Source organism: Pempheris klunzingeri, chromosome 15 (assembly GCF_042242105.1).
Source record: "Pempheris klunzingeri isolate RE-2024b chromosome 15, fPemKlu1.hap1, whole genome shotgun sequence".
Lineage (NCBI taxonomy): Eukaryota > Metazoa > Chordata > Actinopteri > Acropomatiformes > Pempheridae > Pempheris > Pempheris klunzingeri.
The window spans coordinates 21,780,173-21,805,191 of NC_092026.1; the positions used below are offsets into that span (position 1 = coordinate 21,780,173).

The window sequence follows — 25,019 nt, forward strand, 5'->3', positions numbered from 1 at the left end:
ATAATTGACTGATTCTGCTGAGAGGGATAAGACGGGGGATTGAGTCACGAGTAAAGGCAAAACATGCATTTTCATTAAGCTGGCCAAGGGATACTGCCTGCAGAAAAGCATGACTTTATAACAAGACTGGAAATCCAGTAATGGCCGCCGTGAGGCTATAGTGTGATGCTCATTATATTCCAGAAAACACAGTTGTTTGATTGATGAAAAATTGAGAGTTTTGCTAGTGGGCCTATGAGCAGTGCCTGAGGAGAGATTGTTACGTGAATTAAAAAGGATTCATTCACTTTTAAAGTGGCTTTTTTTTTTTTTAGAACATCTCAGACTCAGAGCTTAGTTTTCATCAGTCTAAGCCGTGCTGTGTCAGGCTCAACTGGCATTCATCAGTTTGGGGCTATGGTGGTATAGTAGGGTAATATTAGCATGCTAACAAACTAACAATCTTCAGCAATCTAACCAAAAGTTGTTGTTGTGATATTTCACTGACAAAACGACTGACATCCTTGGAGCCATGCCCCGAGTGTGGCTAGAAACTACAAAAAAGCTGAATATTTCCATAAAACTTACAAATAGACAGTTGAATAATAATGGAAACTAGATTTTGATTTAATGAAGACAAAAACCTATCTAAAAAAATGAATCCTGAGTAGGACCCAGTGTTTGCAGAGAAACCAGAATCTATTTAGCAGTCTTGTCATGTGCAGCTATCTCAGACTGCTGGCTCAAATTGATACCATGTGTTCCCATCTGCCTTTTCCCAGAGGTGGTAAATACTCTCCATTCATTGCTGTTTTAATAAGCATAGCGACATCTAGTGTTAATGACAGCCCTACATGGCTGGGAAAGTGGTGTTTGAGTGGAAAGGAGGGAGATGGTGATTATGAGAGAAATGAGCTGATCAAACGTTGAGTCCAGGCGGACACTGCGCAACGGAAAACCACAAGACTTCAGAAACGAGTCACTTTTAATCCCCCTGTCAATCCTCAGCGAGACCGTTTCTCATGGGAGGAAATGAAGGGGTGGGGGGGTGACTTTTGGACCGACAAAATATTTTCTGATCACTTTGACCCTGTAGAACAATAAGCCTTTTGTATGGGCAATGTCTGCTGGTCGTACAGGAGGAGGCGAGCTAGGATTTTTTTTTGTTGGAACTTAAAGGGTTAACCTCCAGAGACAGACTAGAAGTACTAAAAGAGTGATGAAAGAGGGGTGCGGGGCAATCACCACATTTGGGAAAAACATGCTGAGATCCAGCCGTCTAGATGGGACAGGCACTTATTCTGTGTCTTCCAATCAATCAAATAAATGAGTGGAATCCCACGGTGCTGGGAAAAAGAGTTTGTTGCTGCAAAATATGTAGAATCTTACATTTTCTCCAACTCTTCGAACTTCTCACAAGTCCTGTAGCGACATGGCTCTTTCTCAGAACTTTTCTTTGTTGGTATGTCGATAGTTTACGAGCATCTAATTTCCCTACACCACTCCTTGCTAATCCCCCCCTACTGTTGCAGTAGCAAGCTGTGTCCAATTGTGTTATTCATTCCATGGCATTCAGATTGTACTTCACAGACTTAAAATAAAGAAGAACACACACAGTTGTGTGTTTATACATGTGCTTACTCACATAATTAGAGTTAGATAAATGGCTAAGGTTAAAGTTAGTATTTCAGTACATTTAGCAAATTTTAATTTTAAAATTTTAATGTTCACAATGAGTGCAGAATAGATTACAGGGATTCTCAAATGTATCTGTAAACAGCTGTGAAATGAGGCTAGCCTTTACTCACCCTCTCACCATGATCTCCTAGGGGACCAGGGGGACCCTGCAATCCTGGGGTACCAGGAATACCCTGAGATCACACACACACACAGACACGCATATATTTAGCATATCATATCCCAGGCTGCTGCTAACCAGCACTGCCACCACAGTCGGTCCAGTGCGTCACATGCATAGGCCAACAAAGACAGAAGACGACATGGGTTCAAGAAGAAATAAGCCTCAAAATAAAATAGCTCCCGACCCCCCTTCTTTCTCTCTCCTGTGCACACACGCACGCAGATGCACACACATTCATGCACACACATTCATGCACACACATTCATGCACAATCACACATTTTGACTGTCTTTCCCAACTCAAGCTTCACTGGCGATCAGGGCTGATGCTCTTTCCATAAAGACATTTTTTCCCTCTTTAGCTGTTCTCCATCTGTGGAAGGCAGACAGGAGTGTGGGAGAACGTGATACTCACTGCCTGGCCGGGGGCTCCTTGGGGTCCTTCTATAAGCATCCCCTGAAAAAGGAAAAAGTGGATACAGTAGCATTATAGGGCAGCCTGTAAACCCACATGCAATGGAGAATGGGGGGAAAATGAGAGCCAGTGGATGCTTTGGGTTTGAGGTTGTGGAGTTTACTTATAGCTACAAGCTCAAGACGTTAACAATGCTGCAGCTATCTGATGTTCTATAACATGTGTGTGATTAAAGATTGGGATGGAGGCCAGTTGTGGTAGAGATGGCAAAAGAGGAAAGACATTAACTGCAACTGCTATTTCAGTCAGTGTTTAGCCTGTGGTGGTAAATTGTATAAAATGCCTCTCTACAGAACTTATGTACTGTGGCATTTTGTGTCTACAGCGGCTGTTTTGTCTACAGCAGTTAGACAGAAGATGTGTGTTAAATCTCACCAGGAGACATGACAGTCTTGATTGTAACCACTTAAGTGAAATAAACATGACTTTGTGTCATGTTGCAATGAAACTGAAATAAATAAACAAACGTAAATCTGATATTAAAGAGCTATATGGTCTTTAATTAGTTGAGGATAGCACATAAAAGACAACATGTATACCCAGAAAATGTTTTTAGACTTTCAGTTCATTGTTGGAAAGGCTCAGTTGAAGAGAAAGACCAATTTTGAAATATGCCACTTAACTGAGCATTTTGTGGCTAAAAAGAGACTATAAAGACACACAGATGGTTGTATTTTTTCATAGCCTGTTAAATTAGCAGTCATTTCCAGGATAAACAACTGCATGACTTTGGCGTTAATGTCCAGTAGTTTGCTAGCTACTTAGCAACTAGCTAATTAGCAACTAACTGACTTTCTACAGATATGATCAACAACACGGCATCCACACTTAAAACAAGCCAATTTAAATTAATAAAGCTGAGCCAAAGAGATGCTGCTGAGATGGCTTCACCAGGATTTAATCCCACATCGCTGACCTCTGATTTGTTCCCCAAAGCTACACGCTAACGCTACATGCTAACACTACATGCTAACGCTACATGCTAACACTACACGCATCGTCTGCCAGTGTGAAACGAGTCACCTGTGTTTCTTCACCCTGCACCACTTTAGCTTATTAAGGGGGCACAAAGCCTAACCAATTTAACTTGCATGAATTTAAATTAACCTCTGTAGACTAATGTTAGCAGCACAGACGCTATCAGCCGTTGCACATGCAGGGCAGGACAGTGGCGTCCTCTTTGCAGAATCGAGGTAGCTAATAATTGCATAAAAACTAAAATAGCCTGTTAAAGAATAGCTTGTAGTTGGACCCGTGTTCTTTATAGGCCACTAGCAGTTACCTAGTGACTGGAGCTGAGGCTACACTAAGGGGCTAATGTAAGCTAACCTTAACCTTTAGGCTATAAAGTAACGTTAGCTAGGTCAGCTGTCAGAGCGCAGTGCTGCTAGCTAGCATAGTTTTGGTGGAGCAGGACTGAAAAGTGAAATATATCACCGGTGATTTGCTAATCTGGAGAATCAATAAGGTACAAACAGTAGGAGTGAAGGGACCTGTGGATCAAATTAACCTTTTCCCTGCATCTTCCGCTGTCAAGGTCAAGCAGAGTGGATGTATATTTGCCTTTCACGGTGTCTCCAAGTCATTTATAAAGTACTTTCATTCAGACGGCTTTTCCTTTGGTTTGGTTTTGAACCGATATTTTACATTAAAGTCACTTGTTTTCCTCCAGGAACAGGGCGTGACGCAAGCTGAAGTTCCCGGATGTGCCGTTCTGATCTACAGTTCTAGTTGGCAAATACAGTTTATTATTTTTCAATGTGAACCCAGTGTTTGGTGTTTTCTGATGCATGTGACTTTCAAAATCTGAATATTAGCTGATTTAATTTGGCACTCAAAAGCAGCTTGGACAAAGTTTACCATTCCTCTTCAACAGTTTGGTTTATTATCATAATTACAACATAGCGGTTTAATGCTTTACTTACTGGCTCAATGACAGCGGGTTCACCCTTTTCTCCTTTCTCCCCCAGGTAGCTTTGACCTCCACTCACCTACAAACATAAAGACAGACCAGGTGAGCTTTTTACTTAATTAAAGACCAGACATTTATATGTAAACGCAGAGCACCGATGGTGTGGAAGCCATAAATGGAAAAACTGAGACCTATGAGCAGCAGATGCCCTGTTGTGTTGGGTGTCTTCTCTTTTATAGAGGTTACTTAAAATACCAACAAAACTGCTAAGAAAAGCTCAGTAAAATGCTGACTAGTGTTCTGCACGCTTTAAAGGATTTAGGTAGTTCTCAAGGCGAAAAAGCTGTTTTTTTTTTTTTTTTTGTCTGCCTGCTGGAAAAATAAACCTCAAGAATAATTTTGCAAGAAGCCATAATTTAGACTTTGGTCTGACTCCTATTTATTAAGCTTCCTTTAAAGCCAGGAACTGCCAAAAAGACCCCAACTGTGCACAAATGCAGAGGTCGTTACCTGACACTATCCATACAATGACTTCACATGAGAAGAATTCACCAACCACCTACAGCAGTGTGTCCAAAAACCGCTAGACTGAACAGTTCAGTCTGAAGAGGAAACTCTTTTTGAAAAAGTCATGGAGCAGGGCTGCGGTGTCCTGAGATTGTAGAGTGAGGAGCACTAATAGAGTGCCTCAGATCAACCCAAAGCAGACAGATCTCAAGCCAACATCCAGACAGAGACTGTGTCACTTCCTGCCTCTGAGAATCTGGATCCTGAGGCAAGGAAGGAGGCTGGAAACACGCCATGATAGACACTGGCTCAGCAGGTATTTCTGTCTGGTTTGAGATATTGACCTAGATGGATCTGACAAAAAAACATTTGCAAGGACTTCGTTTGTCATCAGGTAATCCAAACGGATCACTGGTGGGATAAGCAGGGAGGAGCATGTCTTTGATAAACACCAGAGGTCACTGAGGCCAAGAGGTTATGGAAGGTGTGTCTGTGCTGACAGCTGGGTCGACATCTGTTTATTTGTAGGAGGCTTAGATAGACAAGGTGTGTGTTTGTGCTTGCTGGTGTATTTGTGTTTGCTGCTTGTGCATGCAGAATGCTCCGAGCTATAACCCAATACCATTAGAAACAACAAACAAAAGGGCACAGCAAACAACCCATCAAACAAATGCCACCAGCATCCTCTCCATCTTTCCACATTCCTGACCACCACTTCCATACTCCCCTCACCCCCATCACTTCTGACCACTTACACTGCTCTCTCTGAAGTCGGTCACTGCTGGAACACCGGGACCAAACTCTTCATCATGTGTTGCAGATGTAGGCTTGGCGTCAGTGGGGCCGTAATCGTCATAGCCACCATATTCACCATATGGCTTCTCTAACGCTTTGTCATAATCCTGCAGGTCATATTCCTTAAACTCGTACACGTCAGTGGCAGGATCCACCTTCTCTTGAGTGTCCACTGGGGCAGCAGCTTCCACGGCAATGGTGGGGTCCACCCCAACCTGATCCACACCGGTGATGTAATCATCCACTATTTCCCCTTCATAGCTCTGGGATCAATCCAGGCATCGCAAAAGGGGGCAGGAGTTGTCAGGATGGGAGGAAACATGGAGGTTTGGTTAGTGAAATGAAACCATGTGAACAACTTTAATGACTCACATGTTTTTTGATTCACAGTCAAGGCGTTAGACACCAACTAAGTGAAACTCTGCAAAAGAATTTTCAGCTTAGTTGTGCACACAGCCACGTATTTTATTTGGGACAGCATCTAAAACTCAACATATGTGAAACTCCACATATGTTTTGTCAACATGCACTGTTATTATCCCTAACAGCTATAATCATATTAGAAATAGACTATTTGCGAAGCTGTAGGGATGTGAAATGAAACTTTTGACCCACTGATGTCTTTCAAAAGTAAAATTCATTCATGCGGTAAAAGTACAGTATGAATGACTAGTGAGGTAATTCAGACATCATAACCTTAAAAACTTCAGTCTTAGTGAAGAGGTGAAATGCAAATCAAGAACTATTAAAGACCCAATGAAGTGAAAGTAAAGTGCTATGCCGTTTAAGAAGAAACAAGACTTTTATACATTTAAGAATCTGTGTTTGCAAAGAATCTGAGGCACTGAGGGAACGTTATTGTATAAGAACAAATCCATTTTGATTTGAAAGCTTTGCCTTGTAAATCAAACTGGATTCAGCCTGTTAAAAAAACCTCAATCGGTGTTGCACTCAACTGCGTCATTAGACATGACATATTGAGAGTGTCTTGAGGGAGAATGTAGAGAAAATACTCAGGCCTCTCATGCAAATTTGCTTTTGTAAGCATCTTTTTGGCAACAGTTTTCAGCTCATGTTATCACTGTAAAGCAGCTTGTATTTGTGCACATTGCAAAAAGCTCGCAAAAGTGATTCACTTTATAGGGTCTCGTCATGGTCTTTGATTTCTTTTTTTATTTAGAGGTTAAACATTCCTTCAGAGTGCTTCCATGTCCTAAACAGTCAATGAATTGACCCTTGATGACATTGTTTTAACGTTGTCCAGTGCGTCATGGTCCTCGGTAATCAGACAAGTGTTCCAGCATAGGACAGCATATGTTTAGTTTCCGTAGTTAGCCACTGGCCTGTCATCTTAAATGAATGTACTGTCTCAAGCTGACTGAAGCTGCATTATCTTCCTCACAGTACTTCACAATGCAATCGGCAAACATTTGGCTGGCGGAGCACACGGCCGTATTGTTTTAGTTTAACCCCCGAATGTTCCTCATTATGCTGTGTTTTATGTGATGGTTTAGCACAAATTAAGACAGGATCTGCCAAATTCAGGATATGGCAGAGATATAGGGGATGCGTCTGTCTACTGATTTTCCATTGGTTATGGTTCATTAAATGACAACGTTTTCCTGCTTCGGTCTTTATCCAGAATCTGTTTGATGGAGGCGGCTTCTCATGGAAATCAACCTCCAAGGACGATAAATAAAAATATGTTTTGTTGTTCACGATGTCCCACACTGTCTTGAATTTAATTTGAAACCAGTGATTACATAAATAGATATCTGGATGTTAATTGGATGAATACACAGAGAATTTCCCACCATAATAAAAAGTGTATCCCACTGGGGATCTTCAACCAGTATTTTTGTGGTCCAAACCCCGCTGACTTCACAAAAATCAACAATACAAATAATTCTACATTGTAACGCCAATGTTGTTGTTCAGCTAACAGCTGTCTACAGCGGTTACGTGAAATTGAGTATAATGTCCTGGAATTTCCACAGTTTTTTCTCTCATAAATCTTCAAATTTTACTTACTTACTATTGAATGCTTCTGAATTTATCAAACAAATGACTGTACTATGAATACCTACTTGGTTATCAAACATGTTTCTCCTCATGTTAACAAAAATGAAGCACATTATCCAGGCCTGATCTCTGTGAGAAAAATGCATATTTAAAAAAGTTACCTGGCCTTGTCCTGCAGTCTCAGTGGGGGTTTCTGGCTGATTTCCATCCACTGTGGTGTAGTCATACTCACCCGCGTAGTAGTCTCCACCCACTTTTGTCTGAAATTAGACAAGGACAGCACACAAGGACAGAATCACATATCTGATATGGGTAAAATCAAATTCAGGCTATATTCAAAAGCTTTTGTTAATGCGCATCTCTTGTTTCCACAGCACCAAGAACATGATGAATATAGCAGTGATATGATTATCCTCAATACATTTGGAGAGCTTCAGAACGAGTGCTATAATAGTCGTGATATATTTGAAATTTGTTGTATACATTTATGCTACAAGCAACAAAAGATAAATGATCATATATTAAGACATGCAGATAAAGCAGGGAGTTGGAGGGACAAAAAATAGAAAAGGAGAGGGTAAGAGAGAGAGCTGAAGATTTAAAATGAGGGACAAGAGATGAACATGGGTGGGTGACAATAAGAAATCAAGTGCTTGTATACACACACACACACACACACACACACACACACACACACAAACACACGTGTGTTATTCATGGTAAAAGCCATGATAACTGTATTAGTCATGTGTTACCTCAGTCTTGGTTCCTTCAGTTGGGGGAGCATCAGTGGTTAATTCTCCTTCAATGTAGTCATATAACTCACCATACTCATAGTTAGTGTACTGTAAGGAAAAAGGGATAGGGTATCATGTAAATAAGGCAGCGCAATGTCTCAGAGACATGTTGCATTATTTACATGGCATGTGAGAGCTTATCATTCCCAAAACAGTTTACAACTATTTGTAAACCATTCAATTTTTTTGTGTTGTCATGCTATTTTAGAAATAACATGGTCAAATTATGAACATATCACATCCATACCAGAAAACTGGACAGTTTTGCATATGGATAACAGCCTCCTTTCTATCCAAACCTCATGAGCCTCATATGACCCCATTGAAATGTTAATGCGTAACCAAGCAAACAGCAATTAAGATTCTTGTTTGCTTCCAACAGGATGTTGGAGGGTTAATGTGGTTCCAGTGAAAACTTATCTGCTCCTACTGCGTCATTTTTAAAGCCAACAATCGCCCTGAGGCTCCATTAATGGGCCCAATTAAACAGAAACCTTAAGCTGTCCTGACTCATCCCATGTTGGTAAATTATGAGGAGCATATGGAATACAGTAGCAGGGGGTAAAACCACTGCTGGGGTATTAAACCAGTCAGAAAAAACAACATGTGTTACTTTAAATCTTTTTTTTTTTCACAGAATGTTTCTTTTTGGATCTCCAGAGCACTCGGCCAGCTTGTAATGCGGTCTGTTTTGTGTATTTATGTTGCAGTTTATTTACATTTGAGAATTAATTCAACCTGACCCAGCAGAGAGGAAACATCTTAATAAACACCATGCATAACAAAAGGACTGAAGTGGCTTTCTTGTTACTTTACAAGAACATTTCAGCATTTTAAGGAATATGCATATTCACTTTATTCACATGGGTTAGGTGAGAAGATTGATACCACTTTTACTGTATATCCTGCCATTGAATATGAAGTTAGAGCGCAGACACGGTTAGCTTAGCGTAAAGGCTAAAAGCAGGGGAGATGCCATATCTGGCTCTTTCCAAAGGTTTAAAAAAAGACCAGCATCTCTAATGTACATTAACACGATATGTGTCGTTTGTTTTGTCTGTACAAAAAACTGAAGTTAGGCTTTTACAGAGCTAGCTGTTGTCACTGCTTTCAGTCTTTATGCTAAGCTAGGCTAACCACCTCTGCCTCCAGCTTCATATTAACCATACAGACACGAGAGTGATATCGATCATCTAACTCTCTGCAAAATAAAGTGTTTCACAAAATATCTAATCATCCCTATAAATCACCAATGCATTTGTCAGCACACTGCCCACAACCCATAAAATATTATGCAATTTACCCACTTTAGCCCTGTGTCTATGTCAAAAACCTCCTGATCTTCCCTTTTCTGTCCTTTTCACTGTCCAAAACAGGCGAAATAGATTAAGTTAACAGAGTAGCTCCTGATGTGCATCCCTCTATCAGCGCATGGGATAAATATTAGTCCCTGATGGACTGCTAAGCTCATAAAATAATACAAGATCCACGGGCTGCTGCAATGCTGGCCTGGCCTCTGTTCAGTGGCCCAGAGAGAGAGCAAGGTCACTAAAGAGAGAAGCCCTGGCTGGAGCAACTAGACTGACTGACTGATAGGAGTGAAGAAGAGGGTCAGACAGAAATATAGAGAAAGATAGAGAACGAAGGAGGGATTTATAAAGATTTATGGGTATGCTGAGGTGCTTGGCCGAGCTGAAGGCCTTCACCACAGGCGCGGATGAAAGGCGTAAATACTGAAGTGTGCTCATAAAAAATCTCCCCCTTCCTCCTCCTCCTGCATCGCTCGCTCTTCCTCTTTTAACCCAGCTGCAGACATGTGGCTGACAACTGCAAAGGCAGAGTGTTCTAGGTCAAGGAGCATCTTCAGAGGCGAAGGTCAAAGCCATGCTCCGTGACTGTAGAGCCGCATTTTTAAAAAACACAGAAAGATGTTCAGAAGTTCAGACCTAAAAGCACACAAACACTTTTTTATGTTTAAAAAAAACAAGTGAGCTGTGAGATTTTAACTTCTATAAGATTGCTTTCCTTTGGAGGAAATATTTTTCAGGAGGAAATCAATTCTTTATAATACTGAGCTGAAATATTCCTGTTACAACTGTACAGAAACCCACAATGAATAAACCAGATTTACAATGTTCTTGTATCCAAACTGCTCCCTGCTGTCTATTTAGAATTGACAAGCTCCTTGTCTTGGCGCTGAAGAGTAACTTGATGATGAAGCAATATTTTCCAGGACATGGTACCCACAGTACAGCCAATATTTTCAAGTAGGGAACCGGTTCCTGATTTTTTTTCTTGAACCAGGGATCTAAAGTCTACTTTTCCAGGTACTGGGAGTCTAGCTGGGGAAGGAAAAGCTTAAATTTCCCTGGGAGTCTGGGCAGAGCCTGTAGAACTCGTTAGTGATATAAATCACGGGGCCACTCCAAAGTGGGCTCAGACTTCGTGGCAGGGAAAAAGGAAAAGTTTCCAGTGTGAGCTCATCAGTTATTTAGTGAAATACTGAAGGAAAATGTCAGCTGACAAAAAGGCTTGAACTAGCAAAATAACAAAAAATGAAGATGAGAAAGGAAAAATGAGACCTTGACAGAACACACTATATTTCAATGAAGAGATTTGGCTGAAGACACCTCAAGTGATGTTTTGGCGCCAGTGGCAGTAAAATTTATATTTCAAAAGATGAGTTCAAACTCAACAATGTATTTTGATATGTCAGCATGTTTCCAAGAGTGAAACACAGACTAAAGAAAGAGACAGATTTGAGTTGCTCTGCCTCTGTCAAAATACTTGTGCCTGAAGGAATGTTTGTAAAAATGTGTTTAAGATCATGCAATTTTGCTTGTGTTTTATTTTCTGGCAGACTGAAAATGCACTATCTTACATCAGGGCAACAGCTATCTACTATTACTATTAGCTGTCACAAACCATTGTCTATGTCACAGAAGTGTTTAAGGAAAAAAGCTCAAAATGGGGGTGGGGGAACTGGGAAACTTGATGCTGTTTGCCACTGCTTGGTCCCATCTGTGATTTGAGGATAAAAGACAGACTGCTAATGCTAGCTAGACACCCTCCGTTGTGCAATATAGGACAAGACAGAGTGTTCAGGGGCTGCTGATGACTCTGCAGGTGTTGAAATAATATGAACAAAAAACAAAGTCTGGTGGCAGTCAGTGCTAGTGTTACCAATCGTCTACTTTCCAAGTACCTTGCTAGTTTCCACATTCCAGGAAGAGAACAAATTTATGATGGGTCATCCAACTGTTTGTTATAAAGGGACAGACCTCTTCAATGGTATGTGTGCTTGTTGAAAAAAGAGAAATATATCCTGATATCCTGTTATGACATTGTCCTATCAGTAAAGCTTGCAGTGTGTCTTCTAGCAGCAGCCCTAAAATCTATGTATGTATCATTATAGTTTCATTTCCTTACACAAAAAGTGAGGTGAATTCAAATTTCAATTGGATTTAAGTCACCCTATCTTTCATATTGATCTACATCATTTTCATCCATCCAAGACCCTCCTAATTTATTCTCTTACTTCATGTTTTGCTCCCTGACTTTTATTAACAACACCGTGGTCTGAAGGCCTCTTTCCAAATTCCTGTTATCATCCTCACTAAATCCCAAACTCCAGCTCCCATATTCTCCCCTTCCCTGTTTCCCTCCCTCCTTTCTTTGCTACAACTATTCCTCCCTCCCCCCAACCTATCTCAAAAACCCTCCCTCCCTTCCTCCTCTTTTCTCCCAACTCTCTCTTCCTTTTTCCTTCTCTACTTCTCTTCTCACTCGATCTCTTCTCCTAAATCCATCCACCACCAACCCCCCTCCAAGCCTGCCGTCTTGGCCATTCCAGATACTGACCTCATCCTCAGGTTCCTGAGCCTGGGGGGTGTCATGGTGGTTGGGGGTTTCACAGTCAGGGCTGTAGTGTTCACAGTAGTCATAGGCTGCCCTGGGGTCTGCCACTATCAGCAGCTGCTGGATGTCACCCTGGAAGAAGAGAAGACGAAGAAAAGCAGCTTGTCAGCAGAAGCCATGTCGACAAATTTCACAGGCTGTAGAGTCACAAATTGGGAAGTATTTTTCCCCACTGAATTACCATGTCAGAGTTTTCCTTCATTCTCAGTTTTTTTCTTCTTTTCTTCCTTTTTTTTAGCAGTACCATAGGTTTATGTTATGGCCATCACTTTTTTTCCTCTTTATTTCTGAGAAATCAAGTTTTTCCAGATTGGTTTGGTAAATAGATCCAAAAAATTACAATGCTGAGGAGCCTTAGCTGCTGTTACTGTTGAGGACAAGCCAGTCACGGGCACGCATAAGAGCTGTAACTAATACGGAACACTTTGTTCTGTATTGGGAACAAAACAAGTCATTATAGTTGCTCAATTTATCGAACATTGATCCAGAATCAAGAAGTGAATTGATTTGTACCTCTGAATGTGTTACAGTTTCTATGTATCGAAATGCTTGCACATGACCACTCTACTTACATTTTTATGTACACAAGCATTGACCTATGAGTTTCTGATCAAAGAAAACAGGTATTTTCTAACACAACTGCTAATCTTTTGCACTGAGCATTCAGTTTGAATTACGCATCCATCCAGGCCTTGGACATGGTCCAACTGCCAATCAGCTAACACTGTATGTGCAGAAAGTGAACGTGACTCTTATTTCCTGAGCCCTGACGCCCACAATAACTCCAGAGACCACTCACACTGTCCATTTCTTTTTTCTTTCATGATTACAAATAGAAACCAAATGTTAATGTGCACGAGGTATGCACCTATTCCCCCTCACTTGATTGCTCCAGCATTGCACCAATGTGTTGATAATAAAACGTGACAATAAAACAACAAGGCAGATGTTGTACAGTACCAGAGGCAGTAGTCTCTTGACTATTAATTACATGTAACTTTATGGAATAAATTAAGACTGTAGGGGAGTCTGTAAGCTTTAACAAGAACTACTGTATTGTACCCTCACTCAGCTAATGGGGATGGCAAGTCCCCTTATACAGCAGATAAATAACCAAGGTCTGTACTTATCTGAGGCCGTCTGTTTTTCATGAGCTTTTGGAAAAGGAAATTAGATCCCTGCTCCCAACCATTCCATCAGCCAAAGGCTCTTTTTCCATGATCGTCTACTGAGGAATTTCTAAACCAGAAACTGCTATGCCACTGATGTGGAGAATGTGATCTATAACAGTCTATCATATGGGCACCTCAGCTGACCTTTTCCAGAATCCACCTGGTGTAAGTAACAAACAGGACAAATAAACAGGGAAAATAACCCAAGTGCTGTACAAAGGTGAGAGAAGGACGTGATCAGAGTGATCTCTAAAGAGGAAGCACATATGTTCAGATTGCATTAAATTACAGGAGGCATCATCTGTACAAGCTTAGACCTCTGGGATACATAAGATATTCACCACCCTCATCATATGTGACCAGTAAATCTTAACAGTATTCATCAACCCAAACAACAACCAGAAGATGCACACTAAAATCTTACATATGGACCAATGCATGCAGGCTGAGTAAGCTTCCATCCACCTACTGTTGTTGTACCGTTAGTGTGATATTCAGTTACACTTGGTTGTAATGCATTTGCAGTTCCCACTTGTAATGAGAAAACACATGCATAATAGATTTTATATAGAGTACATGGGTCATTTCGCAATATAACCTGTGTGTATCTTGGAGTAAAATGCGTTACAGATCTCACAGAAGATCCCTCCCACTTAACTGGTAATAAAATGTGACAAAATTACATGTTTGCTTCAAACAGTAGCACCCAAAATCTGATCATTTCCATCCGTGTCTGTATCAGGGTTGTAACTAGGGAACCAGAGGAGCTGTAAAAAGAAGTAATGTAACTGTGAAAATGAAGATTAAAATGTGCCTCTCCTGTACATCCACAGCCTCCTGATTAAAATAACAGTGGGCAGCAGTGGCCTAAACCAAACATGTGTGCAAAAGGTTGTCAGTTTGATCCCCAGGCTGCAGAATAAATCTGGGTGGGGAGTGAAAACAGCTCTTAACCCTCTCTTGAGCAAGGCATTTAATGCCTAACTGTAACCAAAGGGATCAAACTGTGGTTGTACTGGGCAGCTTCCAGGTGTGAATGCGTGTAACCGAGTGTGGAGAAGGGCGTTTCTGCAAAACAGAACTTGTCCTTATTGAACCTTATTCATCCCTTCAATGAAAAAAGGGGAAAATATTCCACTGACAAGAGTTCACCCTGCACCTTCTGAACCTCCTACTACAACAAAAACTACAATGACACTTCAGCACAGATCCAAAGTCGAAGCCAGAAACAAAGAGGACAGTTAAAAACATAGACACATTGCATTTGGCAAGATCTCTGTCTGCTTCCTCCAATGTCTGTCCTCCAGTGTGCACGGACAGTAACTCTGCCTTTTTTATCTTCATTTGGTCTCACTCATTCGCTTTAATTTAACATTGAATTTTTTTTGTATATTTAGAGATATATATAACGAGAAAACACATATGTAGTGAAGCTCTGCAGGAGAATCCAAAACCATCATACAGGACTTGTCAAAAGACCACACACACATACTTAACCCATTTACAAAGCCAGTCAGTGATTCAATCACTCCCATACTCCCTGATCCGCTTCTCCCTCACCGTTCCCCCTCTCTTCTTTTACCCTCTGTGTCTCCTTTGTCTGCATCTCTGTGCTTTTGTTGATGTTAGTGTCTGGATTGTCTTGCACATCTCTCTGGCATCTGTTGAGGTTCCTCCTCAGAATTCCAGGAATGATCTACAGCAATGCCCTGGCTCCGCTAAGAGCTGGCACAGACGCAGTGGGATAAATCATCTGTCTAGGCTAGACTACAATCGATCTATTAATGGGTCTGTGTACAATGTGCATGTGTGTGTAAATACAGTGCACCTCGACACATGTTAACCTTCATCCAACACTGTAATGACAACCATTTGATGGAAAAAAGTACATGAAAAAGGAAAAACTGAAATGAATGAGACTGGCTGATCAAAGCCAAGAGAACAGTCTCCTTCCATCTACATTTCACCCATAGGCAAACCATTTTCAGTGTATAGTGCATTTTTTTGTATTGGACACCACTGGTTTGTCCTCAAGCCTGCACATTTCACATCTGATTTTAAGCTAAGAAATGTAAAACAGCCACCAGTGGATTCTCCCTGGGCTGGGTGACCTTGGCATCTGCTGTGAAGACTATCCCCCCAAAGCACAGCCCACACCCTCTAGGAACAGAAGGCACTTAAGGAAAATAACTGGCAGATGGACGGTCACCTAATAGTCAGCAGTATAACAAGCCCTCATCAGACCATGAAATCTGTCCTTGGCACTGTATTGTTAACAGAATGTCAAATATGAGCTTCTGAATGCCACTCAGAAGGACAGAGTTGTGGAGGGATTGTGATCAAGCGAGTCGCTGACATCTGATTATAAACGTACATTACCTCATCCATGAGCAACACAGCACATGACTGACCTCAACAATCAAGACACAACTTTGATTAGATGCAGATAGCCCCTGTTGGCGCCGGATCAGAGATGACAGGAGGCACGGGGGTTTTCCCATCCTGCATTTGTTGGACTAATTTGGAGGCATAAACAAAGATGTAGTTTGTTTTTGACTCCACAAAATTAAGACCATACTTGATTTAGAAACTTTATCAACATTAGAGTGTCAATTTCTGGAGGGATACCAACCGTAATTTTGGCTTTTTTTTCAGGGCCTGAAATCATTTGCCCTTAATCAAGCTTTACAGGCAGATCTTCTCAAACTGCAGTCAGTTCCCACCTCTTTAGCAAAAGAAAAAAAAACTCATGCTCCTAGTTTAACTATAGTTATAACAAACATATAACTTAAAGTTTTTGACTTGCACACACTGTTGTGGGCAGAACAAATGCTGAGACCAAGTGCTGCCTGCAAAGCTTATAAAATGCAGAAATACTTTTACGTATAGTACAAATTTGGGGACATACCTTCAGTCCCTTGAATATATTCCCATATATATGCCCTTGAGCTCTTATATTCTTGAAATGCATTAGGAGCTAATGTTAGAATTTGAAAACTTCAATGGCTTCATTTGAATGTGGCCAATTAAGACAATTAGTAGATTAACTGAGAAGTCAAACTGTCAAACAGGGTGAAACTGTTAGGATAATTGATTACTTGTTTCAAGCAGCCAAGTGCCAGACATTTTCTGGTGTGAGCTTCTCAAATATGAGGATTCTCTGTTTCATATCATTGTAATCAAATATTACTGATTGGACAACACAAGACAGTTTAAGACACCTTGGACTCTGGGAATCTATATTAGGCATTTTACAGACAAAACAATTAACCACCTTTGCAGCCCTACTTACATTATACACAAATGATACATAGTTTTCCACTAATTCCTACAGAACAACATGTCAGTATGTAATTAGGTGGTTGAGAGGTTATTGTCTGTGGCCAGGTGCAGCAGGTCACTTTGCCTGCAGGAACAGCTGGGGGATATTAATACACCTGGAAGACACATTTGGAAATATGCCCAAAGCATCTGCAGTCTGACCCAGTTAAACGCAAATGCAGAGTCTGGCGGAAAAAAGGGTGCCATAATCACAAATTATATGTTCATGTGATCATTTTTTACTTTACACACTTAATATTCACTAATATTCAAGAGAGAGCATCCTTGCATAACACCAGGATTTTATCTGGGTTTAAAGGGCAACTGTCTGGGCTCTAGACAGGAAATCAAAGAGCAGTTCTTACTATTCCAACTTCATTTGAGATTTTAGATCAGAGCACAGGTGCATTTTTACATCTTGCTTTTCCAAGAATAAGGTCCCAACTCTCTGCAGACCTTGCTGTAAAAACCTTTCATCGGAACAACTCTCTATCAAAGACATAGTTCAAGTTCAACGGTGTCACTGCAGCCTCCCTGTCACTCCAAAACATCAGCCAGATGTGGCCAGCTTTAAGGTTATATGGACAACAGCTGCTCAGATCAACAGTCTCTTGCCGACATTTTTGCTCTTAAAATGCATATTGTGCGTACTTGCAGTTTCTTATGTAGCCATAGCTCCCCTCTGTATTTTCTTTATTTTATCTCTTGTGCTCACCTTTGCACAAACTTGACACATTTTTCATCTAAAAGTCTGCTTTTCCAAACTCTGGGAGTGGTATCACATCTTGAAAGAACAAATAGAGAGATGGAATTTCAAAACTGTACAAGGACAACAATTAAGCAAGAAGCAGAGGAGAGGAAAAATGTATAATACTCTCCAGATTTCTCCCAGTGTTTTATCAAATGCAGCCTTTGTGGTCAGCACAGGGATAAAGTTTCTTTTCAAGCACTGGGGGCATACAAATGTCTTGCACCCTTCGAATATTAAAACATTTTGCCTGCCAGTAGCTCACAAAACTGTTGAACTGTTTGAACCATCTGCTTGCTTGTCTGCCCGGCCTTTCTTCACTTCCCTTCCTTTTTGTCCTCACTGTGCTCTTTTCCATCAGCAAAAGTTTTCGTGCAACACCTTGAGTCCATTACTTACTGGCTGTGCTGGGGCCAGTTAGAGAGGCTCCCAGCACAAGGGACAAGGAGGTCACTCACAGACACAATGTGACAAAGTTAGAGAACAAAGACACTTTATAGTCCTCTGTTTGTTTATCTATACACATGTTGGAAATATCATAGATGCGACTGACAACCTTCTCAGTCACAGAAACACTATAAAAAATGAATTAATTACTGTATTCCTATTACAAACGCCTAACCAAAACATTTTGTGATGGTTAGTGAAGGGTGAAAAGTGACTGAGGCAGATGAGAAACAGTCAGACCATTTCTCTTTCTGCCAACACAACCATAAACAATGATTCACTTTAAGGCCTAGAGCCCAGCAGAGCCTTGTTAGATTCCTCTGCCAAAGACTGTCCTGCTTGTGGGACAGCATTTTGGAACAATCTACTATGCAGTAATGACAGACACATAAACAAACTATCTTCGCCCCCCCCCCCCATCCTCCTCACAGACACACAAACACACTTTTATGCACACAAGCACGTATATAACAGCACTGACGTACTGCACAAACAACAAATCCCACCCTATCCTTTAAAGTCTGAAGAAAGGATTTGCATAAAAATGAGAGATGATTCAACTATCTCGTGGCTTTCATTTAAAAGAAAAAAAAAAGCAGAAGAAAATAAGAAAAGGCATTTGGAGGCCCGGTCAGTGAGCATATCTTTTAAACAGCTGTGCAATCTGAGCCAAGACTAAGCACACACTGGTCATATTTTCCTCTAGCCTTCACTCGTACCGTGCTTCCAGCTTTGACACCTGCTTATGCAATCTACTGCAGTAATGTAGCCATGCGCTCACAGCTCCAAGCAGTTTTAGTGGGAAAGCTCAAAGCCACCCTCAGTAATTAAACTGTGGAATGGCCCTTAAGTTGTGAAGCTAGCTCAGGCTATGCTTCACAGCCACAATTACTTAATCTGTTAGGGCTAAATATTTTCTCATGGCTATTATTCTAAAAATTCCTCAGATAACCCAATGGAAGACATGTTGGATCCATCTAAGGTAAGTTTAGGTACAGGCTTTGGTATATTTATACATGAAGAAGATTAATGCTTAACATTAATGCTTAGTTGGGGTTTGAGATGATGAAGGTTAAATAAGGTAATTTTTTAAGGTTAGGATATGAATCTAGAATGGACTTCCATCAGAGCTACAGTGGGATCCATACCAACATGTCAGAGGAGCATTTAAAAAATTAGGATTCATCTTCTGGGCATGATTAACCAAATTTCATGTTTCATTTCATGTTACATGTTCTCACAGACCAAAGTGTTAGTCAAGGGAAAGTTCTGATCTGACAATGGTGGTAGATGAAGTTTTAGGAGTCAACAAAATCATTGTGATCCAAAGGGAACATTACCTTTCATGCTAAATTTCATTTTTAAATTGTTTTGACATCTAGAAAATAGGCTTTTGGGGGGGGGGTTTTGAGAAAATAAATGAGAAGATTGATCTTCTCATCAAACTATACAGTAAGTACAGTAAGTATATATCTAACTAACTATATTATACAGCAGGGCTTTACAACCTAACACCTACTGTACACAATAAACCTGGATGAGAAAGAATTTAAACATGCATTCATTCTCCAAGAGACCTTGGAGGAATTGGACATAATAACCTCATTGCAGAGATGTTTCAAATGTTCACATTGTGTTTTCAGTACCTGCATTAGATAATGCAATAATCCAGCACTGCTCCATAGGCCCCACGGTATACTGATTGTTGTATGCCTACAAAAGCTGTAGAATTTATGCCAAAGTATAATCCTACGAGCAACAACCAAACAGATGGCTTACATCCACTTTACAACACTGTTTTATCTATAGAAATATATAATTAGCCAAGGACCTTGTGGCCTGTAGGAATTTTTTGCCATTGGCAATGTAGTGTGCTCACAAGTAGCCAGTGTGCAATCACCAAATCTAGGCTTATTAAACTTTAAGTGGAAATAATTACAGCTTAAGATAAGGCTGCATTTGTAGCCAGGCCACCACAGCATTGCTGTTGTGTGATACACTGATTAAAACCACCTTGCAACGTGCAAAAAGCCTCTACCCTTGGAACAAAAAGAATAATTTTCTCTTCTCCAGGTTTTTAAAATGAGAACAAAACAAATTACTCTGGAATTCAACACCATTTAGCGTAATATATGTTCAAACAAAGAGCATTCACAAGAGCCAAATGGCTGGTCATAAATCAGCATTAAAAACAGAAAAGGCTTAGTGAAATTGCTAGGTTACTTTTATCCTCTCCCCTCAACTCTTAATTGCCTTAATTACAATCCCAATCCTAATCACTGTGGCTTTCACTCTTGTGCCTCTTACTGTTGGTACTCAGCAAATGTGCAAAAATATTGCTGTAAACTTGTCTATGTGTTTAACCTCTAAGCCTAGCGATGTGATCTGCGTGCCAAACACCTATCACTAAAAAAGAGTGAGACCTCATTTTCAAGTGGCTCCTCTGTGGAAAGTCATCTCTGACCTGGAGGCAAACATTTTGCAGGCTGTTCTACTTAGCAAGCATTCCACATGCAGACATCAAAGAGGAGCTATTGTCTTTGGAACTAGCATTCAGCTCACATTTTCCACTCAGCTCACAGCTACCTGCGCTAAACCCGGTAGCTAGGATGTCCATATCCTAATCACCACCTCGGTAACTGCACACTGAACTGTGAATTCTGACCCTGAGCTCTGATAATCACAGTCACTGAGGGTATAAAATGAAATCAAATCACAAACAGCAGCAAAATTCATGCATTTCAAAATAACACACTGTCCAATCTGACCAACTGCTGTGTATTAGACCTCAGTCTTTCTTTCATTAAGTCAACTATTCAAACAAATCCAACCAGTGTTGAGAGGAAAAAAAACAACACACTGTGCATGTAGCCTTTTCACAGACTTTGCTCACAGCTCTTGCCAAGTACACAAAGCCAATATTGTTGTTCTGGCCAATAAAATTCACCATTTACTGTATGCACAAGTTAATGAAAGACAAATAAAATGCCTGGCCTTGAAGCATTTGGACTTAAAGTATTAGACACTAAAATTGTCCATTTTCACAATGGTAAATGAGATTCATTGAGAGTAACATTCATAATGTGCTTTCAATTACATCCATACTTAACCAGAATGGACAAAATCACTGGCATCTAGGTAAGCTTTCCAAACTCCCCCAAAACATAATTATCTCAATCTAGTGGTAAATGTCTGCATTGTATTTGTAAAAGGCATTCATGTGGAGATGATGAGGACATCCTGAAGCACATTCTTACCACAGATTTTAGTATCAGAGGTACATTGCATTGTTTTATTCCCAGAATATAATTTGCAAAAACATCAAAAATAATAAAAAAAATAATGTATCCATTAACATTAAGGTTATCTGCACTGCTGCAACTTTTAGGAATAGTTAAGGAATTTTTGGAAAACACACTTATTTTCTTTCTTGCCATCATTTAGATGAGAAGATTGTTACTGCTCTCATAGCTGTGCATTAGGTATGGAGCTGCAGCCAGGGCATGATTAGTCTAGTATAAAGACTGGAAACAGGGTTTAAGTTGTGGTTTTATGGGATGTGTCATTGTCAGGCACAGTGCATCCAGGGTAGCCGTTTCCCCCCTGCCTCCAGTCTTCATGCGTCTTCATCCCAAGCTAATCTGCTCCTGTCTCCAGTTTAATAACAATAGTAGCACAAACATTGGTGCAATCCATCTTCTCATTTTAACTCTCAACATTTTCCAAAATACCAAACCATTCCTTTAAAGCATTCCTTTAATTTAATATGTCCGCTTTACCTCAAAGACTTCCTCATCCAGGATTCTGGTGCCAAAGACAGTAATGCCTTCTGTGTTGATGACAGCCTGGTCGCTTCTCCCGAGTGGTCTGGCCAACTTCTTCTTACAGTCCACAATGATGGTGACAGTCTTCTTCTCCACACTGAGAGCTACGCGATGCCATCTGTGCAGCACAGAAGCAAAGTAGGGGATCAGAAATACAGCAAGGGTGCTCTGGCACTTCCTATCATTTAAAGAAAATTGGCACAGTCTGGTTAAAGAAATAGTTACATACATATGGTTACTTTATTTCTTACTGAAAAGTAGATGAGAAGTTCAATATGAGCCCACGATCGCAATTTTTTTTCTGGAATGTCATGACTGTCTATCATTTTTTTCTTTATTTTCAAGAAATAAACTTGCAAATGACTCAATGAGAACATTAGGTTGCCTTATCTGACAATAATGTAGGCCTAATGAACATAGGCTAAGGCTACTATACAATCTCAGAAACTGCAACTACATTAAGCAACAATGATACACACATATATAGAGATCTAATAGAGCAGAAGCTTCTGTAATAATACACTCTTTTGTGCCCAGAGACAGGAAGATGTCCTGCTCTGCTTAGATACAACCACACTACTAGACTACTGCAATAACAAGAGGAACATGAACAGTGCAATACCAGCACATCTATGCCTACTGCTAGGCTACAGGAGGAAATGATTGTGATGTACTGCTTTGATACGCCTCTAATGGGTGTTCACACATTTTTAAAGCACACGCAATGAAAGTTGATCATTAATCTGCATTATCAATGTTAATCGTATCACATGATGACCATTGCCACTTGCACTGCTACCAGCCGGACAGCGTCATCGTGTCTGGTACTTGTTAAGGTCGACTCGCCAAATAAGTAACTAAGCTCCACTTCTCTAACACCGTGAGATATACAGGTCCACAGCCCATTGGGATACTCTGGTCTGCTGATGGCCTGTACATGCCTGATTGTATTTTCAATCATGTTGGACTATTCCTCTGAATGTCTTCTAAGAAAATATATTTAGATCTGTTGAGACAGTGTGTCAGAGAGAATAAGAAAAGGATCGAAACAAATCCAGTGAATTTAAAAATCATGTCAATACTTGATAAATCATGGTTCATAAGTACAGGGGTAACTTTATTACTATACATTTGGAAACGGTACATTTCACTGTGTAAAATGTAAAGTGTGCATAACTATGTTTTTTTACTTGATAGTTCTAACTACAGACAAACGACATGCATGGGATCACTGCAAGGCATTTTTGTTTGCAAATGATTGATGGTAACATATCAACGTCATTGGACAGCTATGTGATTTATGAAGATCCTGCCATTACTGCATATCAGTATACCACTGCTGTAAATAATCCGGAAAAGAAAAGCCTGTCATCAAATTGCTGGCTGAAAATTTATTTGCCATTACTGTCTGACTTGTCTCATGTGGCATTAATGACTGAGAAACATAAGATGATAATAAATCAGCTGTGTGTCAGTTTATTAGGCTAGAAGAGTTCAGTATTTTGTGAGAACTTGAGAAACAAATTTAGCATATTGGATTTATTTAGCATAAAATACAACCTATAAATCTACAAAAAGTGCTCCAGATGAGCCACAAAATGTGCTGCTTTGCCTTTGCGCCAATCACACAAGCTTCATATCAAACTTGAGTTTTTAAATTAAGTGCTGAAAATGGGGCACAGAAAAGCAAAAACATAGGAGACACAGAAATCTACCATCCACATCTCCAACCTGTCCAAGCCCTCTTGAGAAGCAGTTAGTCACTTACTTGCCGTCAGCAAGGTTGATGGAGCGGAACAGGGGGTACTCCTCCGCGGCGGGCTTGCCATTCTGGTCCTCATACAGGAACAGTGGGGAACGGCCCACCTCCACGCCGAGCTGCTGGATCCCTTGCTGGTTGTACATGGACAGCAGGAAGGACTGGAGGCCAGCCTTGGGCTTGATGGTAAACAGGATAGAGAAATCTTCTGGGAAAACTCCCCCTGAAGGTGACACGAGCAGCAGGAATGTTGGTTTGCATGTTAATAAAAACCAACAGATATATAGTTTGTAGATCTGAGTGTGCACTTTTGTCAGAAGTTTAGCAGCATCCCTCTGCTTCAGATTCACATAATTACACCCATGGGAACTGTCCAGTGTAACCACAGTATTTTAATTAAATTTAATACAGTAACTCTTGTGGGGATGCGGGTTAAGAATGTTTTCTTCATTTCTGAGAATGATACTGTGAAGATGTATTGCCTACCTTCCTTCTTTAAGTCGATGGGGATGCTACACATTTTGAGAAATACTTCTTGCTGGGAATTAGATAAGAAGATTGACACTACTCTTGTCTGTACAGTGAATATAAAGCTACTGCCAGCAGCCACTGAGCTTAGTCCAGCACATAATTCCATATAAACCACAAAGTTTTTAACCTTTGGTTTTTTTGTGCATATTAAACAAATGAGATAAAACATGTTAATTATTGGAAGATGGATTTTGTAGCTAAGGGCACAGCTACGCTAGGTGTTTCCACTCTTTCCAGTCTTTGTGCTAAGCTAAGATAAGCTGCTGGCAGTTGTTTCACCCTTAGTACAGAGAGAAGTGTCGACCTTTTCAATCTAACCCTCCCTGAATGTCGACTATTCCTTGAAGTTAACTATTATTACTATTATTCCACCTACTATTATGATTATTATTACTACTATTAGTTGAAGTTAAACATTGCTAATCCTTTCCACACCTGACGTACACATATTATAAAACTACACAGCGTTAAAAGGGGAGTCTTTGACAATACTATGCACTAAATGTAAAGTACAAATGGAATGCACACACCTTATACCCCAGTCATCTTCTATTGGTGTCATTACAAGGGCAATTGTATTGTAATGAATAAATTGAATAATGGCAAGTTTATTAGCTCTCTAACATTCTCTCCTCACATTAAACCCTAGTGTCTAGACAACTCGACCTGGAGCAGTGTTTACTAAGGAAGCTGAAAGAGACCTTGGCATGCCCTGAAAGGACTCAATGGTGGTGATGTAGCCACATTCATTTTACAAGGGCCGTAAATACTCAAACAAATGTCATATTTCTAAAACCATAATAGCTCGGTTCAATGGCAAATAACTAATCCTAATCAAATAAAAGTCCAATTATTCTGACTGAGGACATTTTGACACTTTGCTTCCATGGCACCACCAACACCTCACCTCTCAAGCTTAATTATATCCTTCAAATTTCCGTTACTGTAAGTG

The 25,019-nt window shown here is 40.3% G+C and overlaps 1 protein-coding gene across 1 annotated transcript in view; it reads right to left on the reverse strand.

The window, feature by feature from the left end:
* LOC139214251 (collagen alpha-1(XI) chain-like) overlaps positions 1-25,019 on the reverse strand; it is an 80,426-nt gene that overhangs the window by 46,943 nt on the left and 8,464 nt on the right. The window contains exons 3-11 of the mRNA XM_070845054.1: positions 23,546-23,759; positions 21,733-21,895; positions 12,209-12,337; positions 8,306-8,395; positions 7,712-7,810; positions 5,489-5,791; positions 4,240-4,305; positions 2,255-2,296; positions 1,788-1,850 (exon numbers count right to left, since the gene is read on the reverse strand). Coding sequence (XP_070701155.1) covers positions 1,788-1,850; positions 2,255-2,296; positions 4,240-4,305; positions 5,489-5,791; positions 7,712-7,810; positions 8,306-8,395; positions 12,209-12,337; positions 21,733-21,895; positions 23,546-23,759 — 1,169 coding nt within the window. The remainder of the gene's footprint in view (positions 1-1,787; positions 1,851-2,254; positions 2,297-4,239; positions 4,306-5,488; positions 5,792-7,711; positions 7,811-8,305; positions 8,396-12,208; positions 12,338-21,732; positions 21,896-23,545; positions 23,760-25,019) is intronic.